Source organism: Megalops cyprinoides, chromosome 3 (genome assembly GCF_013368585.1).
Source record: "Megalops cyprinoides isolate fMegCyp1 chromosome 3, fMegCyp1.pri, whole genome shotgun sequence".
Taxonomy (NCBI): domain Eukaryota; kingdom Metazoa; phylum Chordata; class Actinopteri; order Elopiformes; family Megalopidae; genus Megalops; species Megalops cyprinoides.
Window position 1 is genome coordinate 15156281 of NC_050585.1, and position 15052 is coordinate 15171332.

The 15052-nt window shown below is 44.5% G+C and overlaps 1 protein-coding gene across 1 annotated transcript in view; it reads right to left on the reverse strand.

Annotated features, from left to right (window-relative positions):
- The window catches only part of ddx10 (DEAD (Asp-Glu-Ala-Asp) box polypeptide 10), a 104570-nt gene extending 90938 nt beyond the window's left edge, over window positions 1-13632 (reverse strand). Inside the window, exons 1-10 of the mRNA XM_036524239.1 lie at window positions 13350-13632; window positions 12359-12419; window positions 11036-11166; window positions 10598-10756; window positions 9877-9997; window positions 9394-9583; window positions 7275-7401; window positions 6029-6191; window positions 5534-5618; window positions 1654-1755 (exon numbers count right to left, since the gene is read on the reverse strand). Coding sequence (XP_036380132.1) covers window positions 1654-1755; window positions 5534-5618; window positions 6029-6191; window positions 7275-7401; window positions 9394-9583; window positions 9877-9997; window positions 10598-10756; window positions 11036-11166; window positions 12359-12419; window positions 13350-13571 — 1361 coding nt within the window. The 5' untranslated portion in view covers window positions 13572-13632. The remainder of the gene's footprint in view (window positions 1-1653; window positions 1756-5533; window positions 5619-6028; window positions 6192-7274; window positions 7402-9393; window positions 9584-9876; window positions 9998-10597; window positions 10757-11035; window positions 11167-12358; window positions 12420-13349) is intronic.
- Between the last annotated feature and the right edge of the window lie 1420 nt (window positions 13633-15052).

Sequence of the window (15052 nt, forward strand, 5' to 3'; positions counted from 1 at the left end):
CACAAAGTATCAATATACATACACAAAAAAAACGATGATCTAGATAAGGAAAGGCTATAAAGTGTTTTGAAGTATCGGTGACAGCCACTTTTTTTCTTTGCTAGCCCACAACGTTTATTTACAACCAATACAATATGAACTTTCATGCGTATTCCTCTTCATGTTGAGTCACACACAATCATGATACTTCATTTGATTGCTTTTCTCTTAACTACTGGATATTAGTTTCAGTTTTCCGATTTCAAGAAATTGTAAAATGGAATCAGAATGTGAATGAAACTGAAATGTTGGCTGTGCATTTGAAAAAAAGAACTGTGTACTACCATATTCTCTTCCTTACATTGTGTGTGTGTGTGTGTGTGTGTGTGTGTGTGTGTGTGTGTGTGTGTCATATTGCTCATTGAGGCTGCTGCTAAGATGCAAATGCTGTACAGCAAGTGACTAACAGTAAACTAAGTGGAAAATCCGATAAATGATCACTGACTTTGTCTCTTTACGGTTTGTATTCATAAAACCACGACTGCTTTGTGGTTTTTTGAATACAGACCACTAGTGTGTTTGGCTGAGGCTGGCCTTCCACACACATTCTGTTCATCACTGGCGTTCTTGTGAAGAGTGGCAGCTGATCCAAGAGAAATTTACCATCCCGGCAGGCTGGGAAAGGGAACACAGAATGACGGGTCCTGGAGCGGCCGAGTGACGTGTGCCCTGCCAGTCAAAGGGCTTATCAGTGTTTAGCCAGAGGAGTTTAAACTGACTTCCACTGTGAAGTCTGTGAGAAGGGGGCTGCTGGAGGATCCATCCCGGCTGGCCTAGTTACAGCCGAGCGTCTGACTCAGAAGGGTTTTAGGCTGATACTCCAGAAATATCAGTTTCCCACCCTGCACTCAAATGTGGGCTACGACATTAAGATGCATTCATCAAGTTACTTTGCTTTAAAACCGATACCTATTCATACCGGGCAGCTTTGTGTTATAGGTATAGGAGCAGGGCTTGTAATCCAAAGGTTATAGGTTCAACACCCTGGTGGGTACGAAACCCAAACCGCTTCAGTAAATATCCAGCTGATACTCTTTACCTGTGCTCTAAATAAAAGTGCCTGAAAGAGGACACTCCACCCACTTACACAGCTGAATCTCTTTTTACCAGTATGACTGAGGTAATGCACCATGATGGAGTGCTACTGTAGTGCTCAATTCTTGGCTGCACATGCATCTATACATCCAATAATCATATGACAACCATTCATTAACTCCACACTGTAATGCCAGGGGAAATCTTGGTTTCTTGACCTTTTATCTCTGAAATGTGTACATAAATCAGTAGTTGACACAATGGTGTTACAGGGTCACATTTGAACCTCTAAAGGAGATCTGAGCAGGGCTTACGAAAATAAATGTGGAGACTTGATTTCCAGCCCTTACTAAATAAAGCTGGGTATTGATCACCCTTTGAGTTCTCCTCTCCCTTTGACCAGGTGATGACAGAGAGAGGAAGAGACAGAGGGAAGGAGAAAGAGGGAGGGAAAGACAAAGAAATATGGGGGGGGGCATTGTCAAGTTCAAGAGGCACAGGCAAACACTGTGACTGGCACAGGAATCAAACAATGGGACAGTGTAACTGGTGCAGAAAAACAGTGACAGTGGTACTCACTGGATCTTGTTAATAGGGACCTTCCTCTCCTGAAGCTGTGCTATCATCCCCTTCTCCTCTGAGGGCAGAAGAACCAGCAGTGCCTCCCCTCCTTCCTTATACCTGATCACAGACACAAAGAGAGGCTCAGCACTTCCTGCTGCTCAAACAGCAGCAGACGCCCTTCCACCCCAAGTGTGAATAAACAGCAAGAAAAATTTTCATTTCTGAATCATAACACTGATGTAAGATAAGCGTTTATTTTTACATAACTATTTCAGAATGTGGCTGCCATTTCGCTCAAGTACAGGAAAACATCAAGATTACAGAAGAACATTTTATATGACGATAAAACGTCATGTTTGTCTCAGTGCAGGCAGACATCTACTGAGGCCCACCAGCCATTGCTCAGGAAGGACCCCATCTGTCCATTTTCACGGAGCACGAGCAGCTTTCGACAGAAAGCTGTGATAAGCGGCACTGCTGATGAGGCGGAGGCCCGGACGGTTTGTTTTGGCGGGCGCCACCGCCGCCCTGGCGGAGTCAAGCTCCGCATCACTCTGGCAAGTGCTTCAGTCACGGCCGCGCAGTCGCACTCGTTAAAGTCTCATTTCACAGAGCGTGGCGGTGGCCATTACTCCAGCACCTGCCACGCCGCGCCTGCCTGTCTCTCCCTCCGAAAAGAACGCAAAGCTCTGCCCCTCTGACTGACAGGCGACGCAGGTCTCGCTGCAAGCCTGGCTCCTACGCTGTGGACTTGGAAGCTTGAGTTGGGGGGGCGGTGCCTGCTCCCATGATGCCTGTCATGAGGGAGGGAGCCCGACAGGCCCAGCTTGAGCTTGTGCGGCTCGTAAGCACCTGGAGCCACCCGTCCTCAGAGACCCCTGGCTCTGACAGCTGGACAGGGGCAGGTGTGTGCCGCGCGGCGTTCGACACCGCTGATTTCAGAGTGCTTTGGAGAAAGCGGCGCATTCCTGTTCTCGCCCAGAGGCCCGGGACAAGCACAGTCAGGCTCGCCAGAGCGGCACAGAGGTGTCACGTCCCCCTGGCAGCTGCTGCTCTGGGATTCCAAAATCAGAGCCGAGATAAGACAGCTGAACCGGGAGGGCATACTTCACATTTAAAATAAAAAAAACACTACAACTAAAACACCATAAAACTCGATCCCACATTTCTCATAGAGTAGCCTACAGACATGTTAAGCAACATAGCACTGAGAAAGGACAAGGTCCTCAAGGAATTGGACTGTTTGAAAACATTTACATCACTGACCAGCTTTGCAATAACCCACCCACAAATGTTACTGTAACTCACCAGTTTCTTGATTTAACAGAGTGTTTTATGAATAATGTCATTAAAGGGAATTCTGAGAGCAGAATCACTGCAAGAGGAAACACTTGGACAGCGAGGCCTCCAAAAGGATGTTGTGGTTGAGAGCTCGTGCTTCACTGCTCGAGCACAGGGCTTTTCTGGGGAAACTCACATTGCTCAGGAGAGCAGCTCTCTCCGTAGAAAAGCCTCTCACAGACCGAGGCCTGAGCAACCAGCAGCCTGCGAGGCTCTTCAGAGACACGCGACCGCTGCTCCTTCCAAAATGAACCCTGGCCAATAACGATCTGCCATTAAATACCATTTTCTGATCCCATTTTCTGTGTCATGGAGGAGCTTCGAGTAGCGCCGATGAGCCAAGCACCAGACACCTCTCCCGCGTGCCAGATAGCGGAGATTGAATACGACAGTAAGCCGCCGCTCCCGAGGAATTCTCGCCGGCCCCATTATGTGATATCCAGTCTACCCTGCCAAATCCGGGTCAGCGCCGGAGAGCTCGGGCTAGGGCTCAGCATACAATCTGCAAACAATCTATCCAATCAGCGTGCCACCCTCAGACGTCCCCCGAGGGGGCTGCGAGTGTCCATTACAATAATGAAGACGGGGGGGAAAAATTACATCTCCGGTTCGGAGTCATTTCCCGGCATTGACGCAGGAAACGAATCAAACCTTTTGCACAGCGGACACCTTTGCTACACACAGGAAGTGCTTGGACTGCGGTAGTGCGATTCCACAGGAAGTCCGCGGGTAGCTCTAAAAAGAAGCAGCTTTCAAATGGTGTCACTAATAAACTGGTGCGATAAAAAAAACAACCTGCATTTATATAACTCTTAACCTGGATCAGACCTTGCAGAGCAATCTTCTTGTGCCTGAGGCAAAAAACCCAAGGAAGATGCAACCTGAAGCAGTTAAGCGTTTCGCACCTGTACGGCACCAGGTTCTGTGGAAAGCTGTGAATATGTGTTTTTTTTTTTTTTTTTTTTTTAAGAGATGATGATAGCGCTGGCAAAATGATTGCAGGCAGAAATTAATTTCCTCCCGGGGGCCCTGAGTGACAGTCAGATGAGAGGTGGCTCAGAGCTGCTGAGAGCACAATATTGTGCTCGGTTACAAAGGTTCTGGTTACCACAGACGAGCCTCTGAGGACAGCTCACCTTCAAAAAAATCTCTCGTGCTGATTAACCCTTTCGGGTCCCGTGATATGGGTGTGTGAAGTTCTAATGCAGTGTTAAGACTGAATGCCGAAGGGACGCTGTTACCTCCAGCAAACTGACGAAACAACTGAGAAATTTAGTGACAATCAGAACGCTGCCTTGTTCACAGCTGTGAAATAGCTGGTAGACGTCGCGGTGATTACTCATTAACTACGGACAGGTACTGGTTTTGAGACGCCATACTGTTCATATTCGGAGGTCAGTTTCAGAAGAACACAGTATTTTTAGAAAAAACTGGGTTGTTTTAAGCAAGGAAACCCAGGAGCCAAAACCCTTTGCTGAAAATTTGGCAGCAGGGCGCTCGAGGAAAACAGCAGGACACCATGTCCCACTTTCACAGTTCAGAATAAGCCCCAACTACAATGGAGAAATTATTCTCAATTATTAATGCAACATTTAGACCATATACATTATTGACACAAACACCTTAAAGCATACAGGCTGCAGAGGAAGCGCATCATAGCTCTACCATGGTCTATTTAGGTGAGATTCCTCAAGGGAAATAAAGCACAATCAAATGTTCAAGGGATCACAAAGTCCATTCCTCAGGATGATCCACTTAAGCATCGGCAGATTGTGCCAGACGTTGAAGGAGAATAAATTTGATTAAGCAATATCGCCATCTAGTGTCAATGACTGGCAAGGATTGTTCCATGGGGTGGGGTTGGTTTTCCTTCAATGCCATCTGAACAGAGCTGGGGGATTAGACTGGACTGAGGCTGTAATGAGAAGGTTATCCTATCTGGTTACAGTAAAGGGACAGTGTGGGAACTCAGGTACCCTTCTCACTAAGGAAATCAGCAAAATACATCCTATTCCATGATGAGTGGTGAACACCTAGTCTAAAATGAAGTCTGGAACAGTGCGAGTGCTGGAAAGCATTTTCATGGCTGTGGTAAAGAAGGAGTAGTTATTTAAATTTATCCTAGGATAAATTTAAATTGAATCTGTTTAAGATGCTGAGGGCATTCTTACATTTCTATTTAAGTACCTCATATTTAGCATTGCTAAATACATTCATTTTGGCATGCTGTGTTCGAGGACAGTTAAAGGACAACTAACACTTATCCGAAAAATACCCATTTTTAATTTGAAATTTTGACTAAACATATATACATTATGTATGATCTGATCCTGAAACCCCTGAGTTGTCCAGAAACAAAGAATATGTAATTGAATATGGAAAGCTAGCGCACAAATGGATTGTGTGTTCAAATGGACACCTACTCTGTTTTACATCTCCCACGGAAACGCCCTGGAGGCCTTTAAAAACGACACTGAGCATTCATAGTGAGGTCTGCTCCATGGGGCAGCCTCTCTCTTTTTTGGGAAACAGGGCACAGGCCCTTAGACAGTACCTTGCAGTCCTGCCAACTCTGTGGATGTAGGTGTTGGCGTCTTCTGGGCAGTCAAACTGCAGGACCCAGTTGACAGCAGGGAAGTCTGGGGAGCAGACAAACCCACACACTGAAAACAGCAATCACCCAGGACGGGCAAACAGGCCTGCAGGCCTGCACCTGACAAATACACTTAACAAATACACTTGACAAACTCCTAACCAATGTCGACAATGTCCTACAAAGCAGCCTGCCTTCACCTATGGTATCTGGAGACCTGCTTATCCATGTATCCTCCTGTGTGTTTATTTTTATTCACATTTTTACAAGGCTACAAACACAAGATATTTTTATATGCAATCATACTCTCTCAGGTATCTTAACACCCAGAAGTGAGTCTGCTACAATAAACTACTGGGTTCCACGCAACAGCTTGAGACATATACTGTACCTAGCTACATCTGTAATACGGACATCAGACACATCTGTGTAGAGCGTACGTGCTGTTTCACATACCCAGGCCTCTGGCAGCGATGTCGGTGGCGAACAGGACTGCGGCCTTCTTGCGGATGAAGTCGTTGTAGACCTCCATCCTCTTCATCTGCTGCTGTTTGCCGTGCAGGGCCAGAACCGGGATCCCCGGACGCAGCCGGCAGAACACTCGGAACAGGTACTGCACCTGTGGGAGGCAGGCCGCCGCGTCAGTCCACTTCAGCGGCTTCTCTCTTTACACGGCGAGCCCTCACTCTAAAGTGCCCCGGGAATCGGTTACGTACAAGTACATGAAAGCGCAATTAAAAATAAAACCCACCCAAACTGGGTTTGAAAAAACTCAAGATGACAGGGTACTCCTTGCCTTCTAAGGACTAGAGGGACCATCCATGGTCCCTGATCATCCACGATGGACCACTGGACCATCAGGGCCCATAACTGAAAGACTTCTGTGAAGCTGTTTCAGACAATACCGGGCATTAGCTCCCTCATTCCCTGAGAGCAGAGACCAAGATGGAACCCATGGTGCTCGCAGCTCTTCAAGTTAAGAGGGCCCTAGAATATGTAAGGCCTCATATGTTGTGATTTCTCCCTTGTAATCTCTACCATGTTTACCAGGCAGCCAATACAGTGATGTTCTACATGCACTTCCTTGATGTAATAGCAGTGTATTAAAAGATGATTATACAGCTGATCCAGGTGCTGTGTCTGTACGGATTCCACTGCTGTTTTTAAGATGTCCTGTTCCCTGACAGTGGAAACAGGCAGCTTTACTCCAAGCAGCTTGCATGGTATACTGTGCACTGCTGTTCTTTAAGAGCAGACCATCTGCAGCAGGGAATGTGGAAGATACAGCTGTTCCTAAACTGCAGTGCATAAAGATTACTAGTTTAGTTCAGTTTTGTGTTTGAATAACCTCCATCCATCCAGCCAATGACTGTGCATGTGTTCTCTGCTGCAGCAGCAACATTTAATTTCATAATGCATACATTATTCATAATAATGAATTCATAATTTATGCATTTGTAATTTACTGTTGGATGCAATATGTAAGGTTGATTGATTGTTTGTCATTGTTTGTTATTAATCAATTTAACTTGTATGTAGATGTGTTTTCTTATTTGCATGGCTGTATTTGATTATTTGCTTTGCTGTTGCTGTTTGCTGTTATTTGAGTGCTTGTCTGTCCAGCCAATGAAGCGCCTTTGAATTAGAAACTGTGTGTGTGCATGCACACGGTGTCTGTGAGTGGGTGAGACAGGACACACACCTCCTTGCAGCAGGCGAAGAAGACGATGACCTTCTTCTGTAGGTGGCTCTTCAAGAAGGAGAAGAGCATGTTGACCTTCATGTGCAGCTCACACACCACGTAGTTCTGCTCCAGTGTTGCGGGGGTGCTGAGGATCACAGTCAGCAGAGGGATTCAACGCACACACCTACTGCCTACACACACACACACTCACACATCCACTCACACATCCATTCACACATCCATTCACACACACACGCTCTGACCCACTTGCTGACTCAAGTCAAGTCACTGTCTCACGTACTCTCACGCACTTTCACACACGCGCTCGCATACACTCTTTCACACAGTTTCTTGAGGAAACCCTCCTTTCAGACAGATGAAGGAGGAAGGCAGTTATTCTAAACATTTATAACGCTGTTGAAAAACTGCCTCTAGTGGACACAGCACTAGGGAAGCGACAGTAAATAATCTCCGGATCAACAAATGGAAAAGATCCAAACTGCTGCGGGCTTGGGTGCCAGATCTCCGTTACAAAGCACACTGCGCTCTTAAACCGTTTAAACACGACCTGTCAAACTTGGGCCGGTGAGCACTGACATCACCAGATGACAGCGCTGCCCATCAATCAACCGCCCAATTAGCAGCCAGGCCTGGCAGGGACATGACAGAGCGTGCATGGGAGCCTGCGCATCTTCAGGAGAGGACAGGAAGCTTTGTCATTTGTCAGCATCTGCTGGATTCTGTCAGCAGAAGCAGGCAACTGTCCTGCAGCTCCTCTCACCTGTGGGCAAGCAAGTCAATCCCGGCCTCGCTGCTGCGGTGGAGGGGTCAGCCCGTACTGAAACGCCCTTTGGCCTCCAGCACAGAACGGACCACACCGAGTCCTTCACCATCACCTGCCTCTGCCACCACCTCAGAGCCAATGCTCAAAACACATACACAGACACAACAGCATTCTAAACACAAGTTTCTGAGTGGCAGACCCCTCCGCCTCCTTAAAAGCAGCTGCACACACAGCATCCTTCACATAGCCCCTGAGATCGGCCGCATTAACGCGGTATGCTCAATTCCACAGAGCCCCAGAACCCCTTCTCATACACGCTGCACTGACCGGACTACTTAAGCCATCAGAGCTGGCTGGAACAACAGCTGAGCTTGAAATGCTTGCCTTAGAGAAAAGTTCTAGAATATTCACTAAAAGCACCCTTCCATCGGTCTCCCTCCTCCATACAGTGCCTCAGATCAGCTGCTCATAAATACCATACGCCCTTCCCCATATGCAGCAAGGGACCTTTACAAAATCTATTCAGACATACGAACAGGCGCCCTGCCTGACGGCAGCATTTGTTTTCCTGATTGCTTTCCTTTGATGTAGCCGCAATCTACTTACCAAAGCAGACGGAGACATAAGCCGATACAGGTGGCACTGCGAGCCACGTCTCTCTGCCACTTAAATAACTGTCAGCCATGACAAATGAGGACCCCAAAGGGACCTGAAAACTCAGTTCCAAAACTTCTCTGTGGCCGAAAATACAATATTTATCAATATACTTCACTGCTACCCTTGACAAACCACCTGCCACAGCCATTTTACTGTGAGCCTAAATTGCTGTTCAGGGATACAGAAACCAGGCCCGCTGTCTCCATGGAAACTGCAATGGACTCTTGATGACTTTACCTATTCTTCTAGAGACCTGATACAGACCGTAGCTGCAGCATTACTTAATTTAGAATGAGGTATATTAAAATTCCAATAGACAATCAAACCTGGTAATGGCAAACACCAAGTGAATTGCTTATTGCAGACCTAATGAGTCCTGATGCCAGTGTGGGACTTTATGAGAGTCAATGTGGTAAGCACTTTAATAATGCATCATGTAGGTCTTATCATTATCATTACTAATGACTTGCTCTGAGCTGACCAAATGAAACAAAAAGCCAATACTTTTTTATTTGCATTCTAGTAAGCCAGACATGCCATCTAAATTCCCTCCTCTCCTCGCCTTTGATATGCCAGTAAAATACTGAGCAAATGTGGATGTGTGTGTGTAGTCTGGAGACAATTGTGCGCTCCTTTCTCAAACCATGATACTGTCATCTGTTTGAGTTCTGCTCCTCACATGTGGGGTGCTCTTACCTGAACTTGGCCTTCTCGTGGACCCACACATACTCAGGGTCCTTCAGGCTCAGTCTGGCCAGGTCTTTCACAGACTTGGTCTGTGTGGCGGAGAAGAGCAATGTCTGGCGTGTCTTGGGCAGATTCTCCACGATGGCATTCATGGTGTCGGCAAAGCCCATATCCAGGATCCGGTCTGCTTCGTCTAGGACTACAAGCAAAAGAACATGGGTCATAATGAAATAATGAACTGACTGACATAACAGTGTTAAAATGTTCATTGGTCTGTCCACTTTCTCTCTCATTGATATGTAGCCTCATATGTTTGCACACTCTTACCAGAGACCAGACTCATGCGTTTCTTAAACAACCTTTCCTTTCTCTGTTATATTGAAGGCAAACATTAAAAAGCAAGCTGAACCAGAGCACTTTTGATGAGGCCCACAAGGGCACACTAAGCAAAAACTGTAACCATGAGGTCTTGGGGGAGGGGGCAGGGCATACCCAGCATGTGCAAGCTGGAGGCGTGGAAGGTGGAGGTCTCGTCCATGTGCTGGAGCAGCCGTCCCGGGGTGCAGATGATGATGTTGGTGCGGTGGATCCTCTCAGATTCGTGCTTTAGGTCCTGCCAGAGTGATAGACATTAATCTGGCTCTATTCCACTCCCTGTTACAGAACATCTCAGGCACCTGCCTGACTAGCAGCTGAGCAACAACTTTAGTGCAGAGGGAAGGATTTTTACCAGACAGATCCACTGCATCTGCCTTAAAAACACAGCACATCTTCTAAGACACAGAGTTTCTCTCAGCAAGCATATATTACCACTTCATATATGTAGGTTAGGCAACAATTACGTTGTTACTGCCCACATGTTAAGACAGAGCAATCGAGCCAACTTCCCTTTCAGCTTAATTATGCCTGATAAATTTGGGAGAAAAAGTGATCTGTTCTCTGTGCTGCAATCCCAGGACAAGGTGTGCACTGTGTTTCAGTTATGAGGGTTTTTCCCCGACACATAAATGAAAACAAGTCCTTCTGTTATAAAAACGATGCAATTATGAACAGTGTAAAACAGCAAACTAAGCGCAACCCTAAAGGCAGAGGTGTCCCAGTCAAATGGTTATGTTTTTGGCTAATGCACTGACTGGACCATTTAATCCACCAGAGCTGGTCAGAACAAGCACTTGCGTACACACAGCCATCCTACAAAATCCACTTTAGGCACCTTTCCACCGATGATGAGGCCAGCCGAGAAGTCGTGGTTCTTGCCGACTTTGCGAAGCACCTCGAAGGTCTGGTATGCGAGCTCCCGCGTGGGTGAGATTATGAGCGCCCCGAGCCCGTCCTCCGCAGTCCACTGCTGGCGGTACAGGCACTCCAGCACCTGAAAGGGACAGAGGGCATGCAAACTTAGGTTACGCAAAGGCTAAAACTGCATTTAAAATCAGTGCAGCATAGAAATTCACTGTCACTGGGCTTGTACCATAATAACTCTTTTGGAAAGAAAAAAAATAATGTTTATTAATGTTTGGTAACCCCCGGTTGTGAGCTGGGTTTGAGAAGACTATGCTACCAAAAGCATGTGAATGGGTTTCTTTTATCAAAGGCATACCAATGCCTGTGTTTCTATGGCATTTTTCTACTGAAAAATAAAGTGACTCACAGGAATGAGAAAGGCCAGCGTCTTTCCAGAGCCTGTTTTAGCAGCGCCGAGCACATCTTTCCCCTGTAGAGCAAATCCAATGGTCTGTCTCTGGATTTCTGTTGGCTGTCGATACTGTGCTTCCAGCAACGCTGTGGGAGAAAACCATCCCATGTTAAAGGGCATTTGCAGACTGTTGTTGATAATAATAAGCAGTTCACCTCACAAATCTGACTTGTTAAAATGTGTATCCATTACAACTAGAAATCAGTTTTAAATTTCCTGAAACCAAGTCATTTCATTTTTAAAACTGAACCTCACAAATGGACAAATCAAGCATACCCATTCAGAATAACCTACTTGACCCCAGTCAGTCAGGCTTTGAGGCTTGCCATTCAACGAGACATCTCTCTGAAATAGTCAGGGCTGCAAAAGCAGCCTCCTTGTCCTCAGTCTTAATCCTTTGTAAATTTGCAGCAGTGTTCAACACAGTTGATCATCATGTCCTTTTGGCAACACTGACACAATTGGGCATCTCACACAGTGCCCACAAACTCTTCCATTTTTACCTCATTGAATGCTCCTGAAATCCCCCAGGAATCAATTCTGAGTCCCCTCCTGTCTTCCTTACACAACATCCTCGACATCTTCTACCACTGTTATGCTGATGATACACAACTCTTTCTCTCCTGTAGACTAACTGATGTGCGTATCACATCATGCATGAAAGCCTGCCTCAGTAACATTTATAGTTGGATGCACATTCGGTACCTCAGACTTAATCTTGTCGTAAAGGGAACTACTCCATCTTCTGGCCTCGTCCTTCCCCCTCAATGATCTTTCCACTATCACCCATTAACACAATGGTGTCTGCATCCAAGACTGCCAAATCCTCATGTAATTCTAGACAACAATGTGTCCTTTACTAGAAACAACATCAATTGAGCAGTCAGTTAATTTTTTTTTTTTTTTTTTACAATATCCACAAAATCTGGAGTCCAGCTTCTCGGTCACATATATTCTCTGCTCTGGCCTCACAGTGGTGGAATAATCTTGCCACAACCGTCAAAACAACCTCATCTGTTCAACTCAGCTCATATACTGGAACAGCATCTTGGATCAACAAACTGTGAAGTCTAAACACTCATGCAATATCCTCAAACGCATTTGTCAAATCCTCAAACTTCCTCCTGCACCTACTATGGCACTTAATAGAACATGACATGGGTATATAATGACTCCTGCTATCGGACTGTGACATTTCCGATTTTGCATTGTCTCCATTCTCAGCCAAACCTTCTGGTATGTCAATGTGTCATTGACACAAAGGGATTGTGGAAGTACCTCTTAGTGTCTTCTTCGACAATGGGAAATCTGAAAACTTCACAGCATCCTTGGGGTTTATCTGGAACACAACAGTGGAAACATTTTAGACTACAGGCATATTAAACATATCAGACTTGGGTTATCCAAACACTTTCTCCAAAGTGCATAATTATTTCTTGTACAGTATATAGTCTATTATTACTTGATTTCAAGCTATCCTTATTAGTATTAATATTAGTTATTAATGACAGATTGTTGACTTCAGTGACAGAGAAACAGAAAGCAGATATTACCAACTTGCTCAGTGGAAGCTGTTTAATAGTGATCTAGTCACCTGATAGGCTGCTACACAGACAGATAATAAGTCAATAACATTATTAAGTTACTTTTGCTTCATAATGATTGACAGGTAGGATACTACGCAGATCTCTACACATGCCATTTAGCTAAATGAGGTTTGAAAGATTCTAATATGAGCCGTTATCCTTAAGATTAATAAATCAAACTGGGACGTCTTTTCCTCTTCTTTATAACAAGTCACCCTTTAGTGATATATGTAACCTAATGTTACCCTAAACAGACAGCCAACATGTATTCGGCATTTCATACAATCTGAGGCAGTATAGCTGTATCGTGAATACTCACGGGGAAAAAAGCACCAGGAAGACCTTGTTATATAGTTTTATCGGACCTGTTTTATGCTTAGTATGATCGTGCTCTGCTTAACATAGTTTATTAGATATACGCTACCTCGGCTCGTCATAGATAACTGGATAGCAACACCTTTAATGGTGATGCGGTAATAATCGGCCTTTGTCCCAATGTGACAACTGAAAACTCCAAACACTTTTCACGTCTTTATGACAGAAATTGGTACACAATCCAGCTAGCAAGCAAATAGTAACCATTTGGCAATCTAGCCACGAAATGTCAATCAACTGATATAATAAGGAGCGAAACCCTCCGAGAACAGGACACTACTATAGTACAATTAGAAAGCAGGGGCTACCTCAGAGTATTTGTTGACCAGTCTCTCTATGTTTTCCCTTTCGACTTGCCATTCGGGCTTTTTCTTCTGCCTTTTGTCGCGTTTAATGCGGCTTTTCGTCTTGTCATATTTTTTCTTCCATCTTTCAAAGTTTTTCACAGGGTCTTGTGTGTCGTTCCTCTTCGCCTGCTTTTTCTTCGACGGAAAAACAGTCCGTCGTTTGCCTTGTGCATCTCCCGTCATGTTGCTGAAAATCAACAGGCAAACATGCAGCTGAACTAACCAGCATGGCCATCCAGGGCTACACGCATTTGTCGCATTGTTATGACGCAACAACATACCGGAACAGGAAATGGGCATGACTGTGTTCGACTGTGCGTGTAGCATGAAATCAGCCACATACAAGAGTTCGTTTCATACTAAACCATGGCACGTGTATCAGAAAACAAAGGGATGCACATTTAACACACACATTTTGTGTCTGTACTCTTGAATGTAGTCCATCACTGGAACTCTGCTGGATAAATGTTTAATGCTGATCATAACTCTTAACTGGACCAGCAATGACCATAGATTATGTAGTGTCCCTAATTGTCCCTATTGTCACCCCTGTTGTGGGACAGTAAAATCAAGCAGTGACCCTGAATTTGTAAGATAATTACAATAATTACTATATGCTTCATACTCTTTCCAGGTCTTCGTACCAAATAGCATTATGTAGAAAGTCACAAAAAGCAACATTTTGCCCAAGTTCCTAAAGGGAAGGCTGGGTTAGGGAAGGGAAGAAATGCTATAAAAATGTATTCTCTGCATGTTTGTTACATTTCTTTGGGTTTTTTGAAATGATGAACTCATGCACTGCCTAATTTGAGCAATAAATTACAATGTATGTCTTAATTAAATCTATATCTATTCTAGCACCATATGAATGTAAAGGTCTGTTCATTGCTGTAATGTTCAGATCTGGAGGCATCATCTTGTCAGCTGGTGCCAATTTAGTATTACCCTTTTGTGGGCAGGATTACGTCTGAAGGTCATCAGTGATCTTGCAAAATGTACAAGATTCCAAAAGAATATTTGATCTTGAAAACTGAGTATAAAAACATATTTGGTACCTATCACTCAAAACATAGAAAAGGAGATTTTGTAAAATATTGTAACTTTATTAATTTCTCTAACATTTAAATACAATATACTTTATCCAACATTCAGCATTTCATGGTCTACAAACTTATTTAGCATATCTGAACTCCCAAAATGTAGTTCATTGGAGAAAACAAAAGGTCTTGTCTACCAATAGATCTCTTACAATGGTATAACAAAGCAGTTAAAAGTCATATTTTATATTCACAGACAAAAAACACACGTAACATTAAAGAAGCATTTTCAGTAGTAATGCCCTGCATCGTAATAAAACAGTTGCGCTCTTTAAGAGAGTTTGGAATGTGTTTCACAGCCAAACAGGGAATGCAATGTTAAACAAGTCAAAGAGTAAATGTTTGATATCAAGGACATTAAAGCATATTTTCTCCAGCAATTCGCTCAGAGAGAGAGAGTAAACCATTGCCATTTAACGATGACCACACAGTTGCATTTCAGGTAAAGAAAGCAACTTTCTTGCATTGATGTTTGCTTCCATTGGTTGATATAAACATTTTATTCATTCTTCCCCACAAATGAAATGTATGCAGCCTGAAAAACATCACATGTCCATATTGTAAGAA